Source organism: Amblyomma americanum, chromosome 9, assembly GCF_052857255.1.
Source record: "Amblyomma americanum isolate KBUSLIRL-KWMA chromosome 9, ASM5285725v1, whole genome shotgun sequence".
NCBI lineage: Eukaryota > Metazoa > Arthropoda > Arachnida > Ixodida > Ixodidae > Amblyomma > Amblyomma americanum.
Window position 1 is genome coordinate 37,649,103 of NC_135505.1, and position 11,457 is coordinate 37,660,559.

At 48.9% G+C, this 11,457-nt stretch overlaps 1 protein-coding gene across 1 annotated transcript; it reads left to right on the plus strand.

Moving 5' to 3' along the window:
* The first annotated feature begins 925 nt into the window (after positions 1–925).
* LOC144103297 (myoglobin-like) lies at positions 926–1,450 on the plus strand. Its single transcript, XM_077636056.1, has one exon. It carries the CDS (start codon positions 926–928, stop codon positions 1,448–1,450), a length of 525 nt encoding a protein of 174 aa, XP_077492182.1.
* Positions 1,451–11,457: the final 10,007 nt, after the last annotated feature.

Sequence of the window (11,457 nt, forward strand, 5' to 3'; positions counted from 1 at the left end):
GCGTTCTGGCGCAAAATACACGAGGCATTGCACCTGGCTTCAATCGCTTGCAGTCGTCTCGGAAATCAAACGGTTTGCAGTGCAGTTCTAAGTGAACCAAATACACCTCAAGAGGATGTGGAAATAACCTGCAAGTTTCTTGTCCCCATAAACCGTAGTGCTATCCAAGCTTTTGTTACTTAATATGCTGCTCTTTGAAGCAATTAAAAACACTTATGCAGGACCATATACTAAAAGCTTGAATTTGTCTCGTTAAATGAAACATATATCATTTCCTTGAAATAACAACGGAATTTGACTTAAATTCAGTTTCTCGATTTTGGCTATTACTAAAAAGAAGCTGCTCGGTTCCATTTCACTATCACTCCTTCTGAACATTCTGTCAGGCTTCCTAATGTATGATCATGACAGTAACCACAGAACGACGTTGTACCCACTTCTACAGCGAACAGCCACCACCCGTGTATTCTTTCGTATTCTTTCTGAGGCAGGTCAAGGAACCTTCAACAATTTTGGTGGCCGCATGAATCACTACCGGTGCTCTTTGTGAAGAAGAAGAAGAAGAAGAATAAGAAGAAGAAGAAGAAGAAGAAGAAGAGGAAGAAAAAGAAGAAGAAGAAGAAGAAGAAGAAGAAGAGAAGAAGAAGAAGAAGAAGAAGAAGAAGAAGAAGAAGAAGAAGAAGAAGAAGAAGAAGAAGAAGAAGAAGAAGAAGAAGAAGAAGAAGAAGAAGAAGAAGAAGAAGAAGAAGAAGAAGAAGAAGAAGAAGAAGAAGAAGAAGAAGAAGAAGAAGAAGAAGAAGAAGAAGAAGAAGAAGAAGGAACTGTATGAGGCGTCTCAACCACGTCCTCCTTGGCACAACGTACAGCCCATGCCAGCCGGCCCAGCGACTTTGTATTTTCTTCATGCAAAGCCTTAGAGGAGGACATGGGCAACAGTCACCGCAAGACAGGCGAGTTGCTGAAGGAGACCACGGGCTTGGCGGAAAACGAGGTGAATCTCGTCCTGCAGACATGGCGCAAATTCAGCAGCGAGAACCCCGAATACGACGTGCTCCTTTTCCTGGCCATGTTCCTCAAGCACCCCGAGTACATTCAGCTGTTCCAGCCGTTCCGCGGAAAGTCAGTCGCGGTGCTCAAGGAAGACCCAACGTTCAGGGCTCACGGGTGCTCCATCGGATACCACATCACCTCCATGGTGGAGAGCTTGCGCGACCCGGCCACCTCCGAGATACTGGTGAGGCGCAACGCCACCGAGCACCTGCGCCATAAGGGGGTCAAGCCGCTCCACTTTGAGGAGATGGGCCAGTGTATCGTGGATACGCTGCAGGCCAAAGATGAACGGCACATGACGCCAGCTGCCGTCGAGGCCTGGGGAAAGTTCCTCACGGTGAGCAATCAATTCGACCTCAGTTACTCTGCCAGCCTGCGCATCCGACACTGCCATGTGTAGCTGGACAGTTCTGACGCGATCACGCTTAGCATAGAGCAGTAAAACAAGGCAGCAGAACTGGAAGTGCCGACCAGCAAAGCAATACCAGAGAGGAGCCGTATAATTTGGAAATGGTGTTGTTGAAGCCTCTGAAACTTTATTTGCAGGCCAAAACAATTTGCTGTTTAGGTCGTCCAATACCAAGTGGTTCATGAGCGTAGAGAATATCGCGAGCATACTACCGCCCAACCCCCTTGAACCGTAACTCAAGGTTGCAAAGAGTGATGCCACCGCGCTGTAGATTTCAAATATGTCAGTTTCTCTTGTCACTCTCTGAAGGCGCCGATTACAAATATTTCGCGAGGTTAAAAAGTCGTTAATAGATTCAACAATTCATACAGAACAGTTCGCCTGCATGCTTCTGGGAGAAACACGCGGAAAGAACGAATTTACATGAAAACCTTTATAAAACACGTAATGTTTTGCAGCGTATGGAACCGGTTTTCGCGGCCGCGGTGGCTAGTGGTTAATGCGCTCGGCTGCTGACTCGAAAGGCGCAGGTTGGATCCCGGCCGCCGAGGTCGAATCTCGATGGAGGCAAAATACCAGACGCAAGTGTGCTGTATGATTCCAGTGCACGTTAATAAACCCCAGGTGGTCGAAATTTCCTGAACCCATCACTGCGGCCTCCCTCATAGCCCAAACCGAATCGGTTTTTTATGCGGAGGAAAACCCTGCGAGATTTATACCAGCTGCGAATCACCAAAGAAACAGCCGGGATACCATCTTCAGCCCCCCGCCACCCAAATCAAGTCCCACATCTGGCGACGCACCCACCACCTTTTATGAGAGAGGCAAGGTCTAGAACGAGCGCAGTTTCCACAATAACCTAGACGCGCTGTTGCCGATCTCGTAAGCTGTGGCTTTCTAAATACAACGGCATATATGTCATACACCCTGCAAAAAAAAAGGTATACAATACAGACGTCCGGGTTAGAGGCGGCGCAATGGCATCCATAGAATGCCTGATGCTCTCATCTCATTGGAGCTTTTCTTGAACGTGCTTAAGGGGCCTTTCAATGAGAGCGAAGTGATACTATGAAAAAGGTTTATTGTAGTGCACATCATGCATTGTAGAGTATGGTCCACTGTTTAATGGAACATCTCTCAGCGTGGCCACCACGCTCTGCGAAGCGCCCGCTTCAACAAATGACGAGATACGGCGACACAAACTGCATGCGCTGAGATTGTGGAAGGTGCAGTAAGTCTCACGTCGTTTAATACGGGGCTCTCCTGGCACTTGGACTGTGGAGTAGAAAACCTGGAATGCGAAGTGTGCACTAAAAAGAATGCTGAATTGTCCTAACAAGCCCAATCCCCCGCAGCAAGGGTCAGAGCACCAACAGCGATGGCAGGCTGCTCTGAGCAGGTCGCAGCCGCACCTACAGCTTCGGACAGTGGGTTGGCCCGAGAGGTAGACAAAGCACAATAGTGCCCCGTCATTTAGAGCAGTCCGAGGGCTTGTTGTCGTCCTGCGACCTCTTCTCTCCACTGACTTGATTCTCTTATGATTCAGTAGTTGTGATTAAAAATAAAAGCAGATAATTCTAGCAGCCGCTTAATAAACTTGTAAAGGAATATTTCTACAAGGTAACTTCTTTATTTTATTTGTTTATTTACAGAATACTGCAGACCGAATTGGTTCAAGCAGGAGAGGGTACATACATTTCTTAGTAAGCACTATGCCTTGGAATCAGCAACAATGGTGAAGTTACAATTTGCAACTAGAAAAATATTAACATACTTAAACAAGGTTATAAAGCTGTTACATCGTAGCTCGGACACTGCGCTTGACGCAGTTGAGGCAGACAAGCTGACAAGCGGGAGGAATGGACGTTTATTTTCAGTGCACGTCTAAATATACAAGACAGGTTAAGAAAGGAGGGGAAGGGAAACAAAGTAAGAAACCAAGATAGGTAACCAGATTGGCACGTGTAGCCGTCGACATCTTCTGATAACTGATAAGAACAACATTGCAGTTATAACACTTCCCCATGAATAATACTGAAGACGCTGCACAGGTCTGCGCTCTCGTGTTGAGCGTCGGAGTTCCGTGGCCACTGTAGGTTCACCGTTTTTCGCTTGTGCGTCCAGGGGTTGGGGTGATAACTGACGCTGTGGTGGTGGCGTTTTACGCGTTTTGGCTTTTGCCTTTTGCCCTGCTCCAGGAGTTTCTTGCTGAGTTCTCGAGATCGACAAGCTTGCACTTTCCCTGTTGCCTTGTGCACCCGTTGGGTTTTCCTTGCGTGAACTTGATCCACGTGTCGCCGAACGAGGCCCTCAGGCGTTTCCACTGTCACCATCCGAATTCCGTCTGCTGACTTTATCGTACCCGTCTTCCATTTATCGCCCTTACCAAAGTTACGGACGTAAGCATTTGTGTCTGGTGCAAGGGTCCACTCATCCGATGTTCCCGATCTTCCTACAACCAAAGAAGGAAAAGATATATCGAGGCGGAACCGGATTTGATAGCCCAGAAGAAGTTCCGAAGGAGATTTGCCCGAGGCAAGGGGTGTTCTCCGGTAGTTGAACAGTAGTCGGCAAAGCCAGTCTTCTAATCTGCCCTGGTTCATCTTCTTCAGACCATCTTTAACAGTTCGTACAGCTCTCTCTGCTAGGCCATTCGATTGTGGATGAAACGCAGCCGTGCGCAGGTGGGTTATGTTATTGTTGTTCGCAAAATCAGTAAATTCTTGGCTAGTGAACTGCGCCCCATTATCTTAAACAATGGTGCGAGGAATGCCGAACCTGCTAAAGAAGCTGCGCAGGCAAGTAATAGTCGAAGACGTGGTCGCCTGTTTCATTGGTACGGCCTCAATCCATTTGCTGTGAGAATCGATGAAAACAAGGATCATGTGTCCTTTGATTGGCCCCGCGAAACCTATATGCACTCTTGACCAGCTTTCTTGGCAGGTCGGCCAGTTAACTGGCGGAGCAGATACTGGCATTGGTCGATTTTGGATGCAGCTTGCGCACCCCGCTGACAGTTGCTCTATGTCAGGGTTCATTCCGGGCCACTAGAAAGCTGACCGAGATATTGATTTCATCGCCGATGATCCTTGATGTGTCTCGTGCAACATGTGCAACATTCTATGTTGCGCGTTAACTGGAATGAGAACTCTACGGCCCGAATACAGCAAACGGTGGGACAATGACAGTTCCAGTCTGCGGTCGTAAAAGGGGAGTAAGCTTCGTTCTAATGCTTTGGCGCTTGGAGGCCCCCCATCCCTTGTGTACTGCACGACCTTTGAAAGTACTGCGACACCTGCCGTCAGCGCCTGCAGTTCTACCGAGACCGGCCCCTCCTGGACACCTGCGATTGCCAGAACGTAGTCAGGTGGCTCCCCTTCCGTGGTTGGCTCCGAAGTTTCTTGTGGCAACCTACTAAGTGTGTCTGAGTTCAAGAGCTGCTTGCCTGGCGAATACCGTAACTTGTACCGAAATCCTCCCAAATACAGCGCCCAGCGCTGTATGCGAGCTGCAGCCAAAGGCGGCGTGGGCCGGTCCGGTCTCAGGAGGCCCATGAGCGGCTGGTGATCTGTGACCAGGATGAATTCTCGGCCTTGAAGGTAATCACGAAACTTCATTAATCAAAATACAAGGGCCAGTGCTTCACGTTCAAGTTGCGAATAATTTTTTTCTGCTTTCGACAATGTCCTTGAACGAAATACAGTCGGCTTGTTGACGTTCCATTTCGTGTGAAAAAGCACTGCGCCGATTCCTTCTTGCGATGCGTCGCACTCTAGTTTCAGCGGTTGTGAAGGGTCGAAATGAACCAACACCCCTGCTTGCTGCAAACACCGTATTGCTTTGTCGAACGCCGTTTGTTGCTGTTCTTTCCAGAGCCAATGTCTGTTCTTTTCCAGCAGCTGATACAATGGAGCGAGCAGGGACGAGATGTTCGGCAAAACTTTTGAGTAGAAAGGGACCATGCCGAGAAAAGGATAGGGTTAATTGGAGAGACATGGGAGAGGCCTTTGCCCTGCAGTGGGTGTAGTAGGGCTAATGATGATGATGATGATGATGCCGAGAAAAGAACGACGCTCGGCTACATTTTTCGGGATTGGGGATTCTGTGATAGCTTTGACGTTCTTTTCTATTGGGTGTAACCCTTGCTGATCGATTCGATGCCCGAGATATGTAATGGACTCTTTCCGAATTTGCATTTGCCGAGGCGCAGTTTAACACCCCAGTCGCGGAAACGCTGTAGAACGGCTTTTAGCACGTCGTCACTTCCTGCTCTTTCGGACACCAAGACATCGTCCAGATAAGCATGCGCGCCTGATAAGCCTTGCAGAACTGTTTCCATTCTGCGCTGAAAAATGGCTGGCGCAGAGGCAATGCCGAAAGGTAATCTGTTCTAGCAGAACAGACATTTATGCGTATTAATCACGCATAACGGGCGCGATTCCTCATCGAGAGAGACTTGGTTATATGCGTCTCGTAAGTCCAGTGCGCTCAAATGTTTTCCGGCGCTTAGGGACGCGAACATGTCATCGATTACTGGCAACGGGTACTGCTCTAGCTCACATGCCGAATTTAAAGTGACCTTGAAGTCTCCACAAATCCTAACGGTGAAGTCCTTTTTAAGGACGGGTACAATGGGAGTAGCCCATTCGGAATGCGGCAATGGTGACAAGAAGCCTAATGTACCCAAGCCTATCAAGCTCTTCCGATACCCTGTCGCGTAGAGCGAAGGGAATAGATCGCGCCTTACAGAACTTCGGCGCGGCTCCCTCCTTCAGCTGTAGGTGTGCCGCGGGTCCTTTGATGAGGCCCAGATCCGAGCTGAAAACATCTGGAAACTCGGCGAGCACGTCAGCAGTGACCTGCGTGGTGGTAGACGACTGTGCGGTCTGCGGCTTGGCTGAGAGGCTAAGGACCGGGGAGCCTGCGTCGCTCATGAGGGAGATTAGGTCTCGACCACATAAGCTTGGACCGGGGCAATCTGGCACCATCAGTGTGCATTCTACAGTTGTACTGTCGGACGACACCGGCAAGAGGAGCTCTCCAAGAACTGGCAATTTTCCGAGGTAGCATGATAACTTCATGTGTGAAGGCAGTAGCGAAGGCCAAGTGTTTTTATGCTGCTCAAATAGCGGTCGGGAAACTACGCATACCGGGGAACTCGTATCGATGAGCATCTAAACGTCCACACCTCCCCATGTGAAGGTGCGTCGTATTGGGGGCTTCACATTTACCTCCCGTGTCGATTTTAACTCCAAATGTGCATGCTATCCTCTGTGTCTTCATCTGTCTCCCCTTCCTTAACAGCCAGTATCCTGCCGCGAAATCCCCGGGTTCCTTCTCGAGTTCGAGATCTTGCGCTTTCTTCGTTCCGGCATTTCACTGCTAGGTGACCACGTCGACCGCAGTGATAACGAGCATTACTCCAACGGCAGGGATTACTGTTGTGCTTTGTGCTGCCACAACGCCCACATTCGGCCAGTACCTCTTCCATTGAGGTTGACTGCACTTTCGTTTTAAACACCGCCGATGTGTCTGCGGTCATTTTATTGGCATCCTTATCTGCAGCTTCAGCCGCCAGTGCCATCGTTTCCGCGTCATCTACGGACATATCTCGATCTTATGCCGCACACAATTCTATCCCGTATCATTCGGTCGAGCAAGGTACAAAAATTGCAGTTGTCCGCAATTCGACGAATTTCCGTGACGAATTCTTGAACGGACTCACCGTCAAGCTGGCAGCGGTTGAAGAAGCGGAAACTTTCGGTAATTTCATGGCGCTTGGGATCAAAGAACTCGTTCAGGACCTCACGACGTCTTCGTACTCCAAAGAATTCGGCTTCTTCGGCGCTACTCGTCCTGCTGATATTTGAACGGTGCGCGTGCTTAAAGCTGCTACCAAAAGCGCCTGTTTCTTTGCCGACTCCGTAACACCCGTTGCCTCAAAGTATGCCTCTGCCTTGATAGCATAGGCCTTCCAGTTGTCTCTTTCGTCGTCGATGTCGGGCAGTTGCTGGTGTGCCATCTTCGAGTCGTCGCTCCGTAGCGTAGCTGCCGTCCGGTGCTTCAAGGTTTTGCCAGGGGCTTTGATTTCCGTTTCTCGTCGCCACTGTTACATCGTAGCTCGGACACTGCGCTTGACGCAGTCGAGGCAGACACAAGCTGACAAGCTGGAAGAATGGGCGTTTATTTGCAGTGCACGTCCAAATATATGACAGCTTAAGAAAGGAGGGGAAGGGAAACAAAGTAAGAAAACAAGATAGGTAACCAGATTGGCACGTGTAGCCGTCGACATCATCTGATAAGTGATAAGAACATTGCAGTTATAACAAAAGCAAATACACATTGTGAAAGTACATGCCCCAAACACAGGCACGTAGACAAAGCAGCACACTATGCACTGTTAATAAATAATCATCATTTCTAACCGTACAGTCAGATGTGTAGGCTCTGAGAAGGTTAAAGAAAGGAGAGGTGAATCATGAGGTATGGAATTCCAGTCAGATATTGTTTTCGGGAAAAATGAATATTTGTAGAAGTTCGTGCGGCCAAATATTGGTTTGATACAATGATTATGTTTTTGTCGTGAAAGACTGGTTGAGTCCCTTTCGAAGTAGTCCTGTGGCTGAGTACCTAGGTTTTTGAAAATACAGTGATAAAAACGCAACCCGGCAGCTTTTCTTCTTCCAGCCAATGGCTCAAGGGCTGCCTGATGTAACATGGTGGACGGAGAGCCCCTTCGCTTATACCGGTTATATATGAACCTTACTGCTAATCTCTGGATTTTTGCTAGTTTTTCAATGTTGATTGTGGTGTGTGGGTCCCATACTATGCTGGCGTATTCAAGAGTTGGTCTCACAATTGTTTTGTACGTTTGAAGTCTAAGTGCGCTTGAATAATAATAATAATTGGTTTTTGGGGAAAGAAAATGGCGCAGTATATGTCTCATATATCGTTGGACACCTGAACCGCGCCGTAAGGGAAGGGATAAGGGAGGGAGTGAAAGAAGAAAAGAAGAAGGGGGTGCCGTAGTGGAGGGCTGCGGAAAAATTTCGACCACCTGGGGATCTTTAACGTGCACTGACATCGCACAGCACATGGGCGCCTTAGCGTTTTTCCTCCGTAAAAACGTAGCCGCCGTGGTCGGGTTCGAAACCGGGAACTCCGGATCAGTAGTCGAGCACGCTAACCACTGAGCCACCGCGGCGGGGTTGAATTGTCTAATTTATGTTTTAAAAAGCCTAACTTTTTCCTTGCAGAGGAGCAGATGTTGGAAATATGGGATGATCATTTAAGATCAGATGTCAAAGTTTTCGACTCTTTCGAATTATTTTTCCACAGCAAGAGAGACATCTCCAGGTGCCGTCCAATTTCTAGTATAAAGCTATAAAAACCTCTCGTTGCTGCACCAGGCCTGTTCAGAGAAAGCATAAGGAGCCACTCGATGCTTTCCCCAGGCGTTGAGCGTGGTCTGTCACACGTGGCTCTTACTTGGTGACTTCTGTGTTCGATGTGGAAACCAAGGTATATATTGTAACAATAAGGTGAACAATTCCGCATGGCAGGTCCTACATTGTTGCTACTGATTATATAATGGCATTTATTTCGGTTCATTGGTGTGTACGGAGCAATTGTATATTTGTAGCAATGAGTATGTGTGTATTTCATGAAGTACTAAGCATGGCACGTGATGCCTGGTCGTGTCAAGCATGCCATAACTAAAATGCTGAGCAAGCGTGAGGTCACATAACAGGTTATGTCACCGAACCAAAAGTCGTGTCAATAAACCGAAAGTGACCTGACGAAACTGAAAGTATGACCAGAAGTGACGTCACCGGACGGGAATCCTTCCGGGAACGCCTGGCCGGGTTCGTTGTGCTGTCGCGTTGAAATTAGTGGAGGTCAGGCAATGCGCAGGTTTATTGTCGATATCACACGGAACTTGTAGGGCTGTTGTTGCAACACTTCAGGTTCGGTGACACCACTTCTGGTTCGTTTCTGTAACTTCCCTGCGCCAATCACTGTTTGTAGACATTTCCGGTAGGTATCATCAATTCCTGTAGCTATTCCTGGTTCAAAGGCGTAACTTACGTGCACTTCTTCCTGCTTGGTAACGTTATTTCCAGGTATTGCACGCGTATGTGATGTAACGCCCATTTTTACGAGTCATGAGATCACATGCTTGTCATGATCACACGTGTCATGCATAGCACTCCTCGTCATAATATACGCGCGCCAACGGGTGACATGCACACCAGTTAGCAGAAAATAAGCATGATCACTCCGATCATGACGACGATCATGTCATGACATGATTATCAACGACCATGATTCACCTGGGATGCGTATGGGACCACATAGGCTTTGATTTCTATACAAACCCACCCTGCACAGACCGAGTGTTAGATCGATACAACTCTTAGACTCGAAAACGTCCTCGACAGGCTTCGTTCGTATGCTTCCGCTGATTATTCGTCCGCTGCAGCAATAGATGGAATTCATAGCTTTAAAACACAAAGTGGCGAAGATTTAGAGAAGATGTCTCCCGTGAAAGACTTTTGTAACGCGAAAAAATTGCTTCAACGGAATCGCAAATTGAAGAAATACACATATCGCCGAAATGTTCGTGTTCAATGTAGCTGGGAGAAACATTGTTGTTTTTAGTGATAGCTATATTACAGTAGCATTCCAAGCCTTTGGCGTAGCGGCGCCGTGGCGGTGACGCCGCCGCCACCCTGTGGCTGCGCCGGCACGCTGTTACGTGGTTAGTCACCTGATGAGGTGCAGCTTCCGGCGGCGCGGCGCCGCGGCTGATCACGTGCTTCGTCACGTGTTTGGTCACGTGACTGAGTTCCACTCGGCCAGCTGTGGCTCTCGCGTCACTCCAGGTTTAACCAGAGCTAAACCACCGCCATTTTTTTTATTATTTAGTACCGCCTTGCCATCCAAGATTGTCTCCTTACGCAAGCCAAGTTTCAAAAGAGCGCCGTAGTAGAAAACGCGAAGCTGGTTCCACTTCCCGCACTAACTGCGCATGCGCCTGGTGTCCCCGATTCTCGTCGGTTATCGGAGCGGCGCTTCGCGAAGCATGGCAGGCATTGCGGTGTAATGTTCTATGTGCTTTTTAACAGTGGACCGCGCTCCAGAGTTACAATACGTTTCAAAGTATTAGAGTATAGTAACACATTTCCTAATCTGAAGGGCGTGGAGGACGAATAAAACTATAGTGGAGATGTCACATTAGGCATCAGAACGCATAATTAAGGAAGACAAGTCCGCGCAAGACGGGGACACTACATGCCATCACCAAATCGACACGCTGACAAAGAGTTACTGAAGGATCAAAGAGGTACTGAAGCAGTAGAGACAGTATCCAGGGAAATCCGCGGTGGTGGGCCGGTGAACACGTCTGCACAGAGTTCCGTCCCTGCACGCACTGTGATCACTTTCTGCCCCGAAGCTAGAGATCTCTGTAGATGTACCTTAATGCACCAACCTCCAGAAGCACCGAATGCCGCCACTGCACAGGCCGAACGGTCCAAGAAGCTATTTGAGGAAGTCCAGTAATCCACAAAACGAGCGCCCCGAGGTCCGCGTGAAAGAGAGCAAGGTGAACACACCCAGCCGTCCTTCGTAGGGGCAGCTAGCGCGGCAGGACGAGCCATGCAGCCTACAGCGTAGCGGGCACAGAGCCGCTGGAAGGAAGGGTAAGGGTTCGGTCTTCTGGGTAGTCAACAGGTTTAGTGGAAGTAGCGCTCGTGTTGTGCCCCTTGAATGTTGTGCGGTATGGATCCTCAAAAGGCGGAAAGCCAGCCGAGGATGAGGCGCTCATCGTGGACGCCGCGATATTGGGCATCGGCGCAGTAAAAAGGGCCGCTGAGGAAACCTCTGCGCGAGGGGCCGCGGTGATATACGCGTATATCAAAGGACGGTCGGCCACGAAAACAGCTGAGCAGAGCTGAAGCTGGACAAAAAACAATGGGGTCCCTCGACAGCGTGAG

What these genes read in the sequence shown, in the direction of transcription:
- LOC144103297 (XM_077636056.1), top strand. Translation starts at nt 926, where the DNA reads ATGGGCAACAGTCACCGCAAGACAGGCGAGTTGCTGAAGGAGACCACG.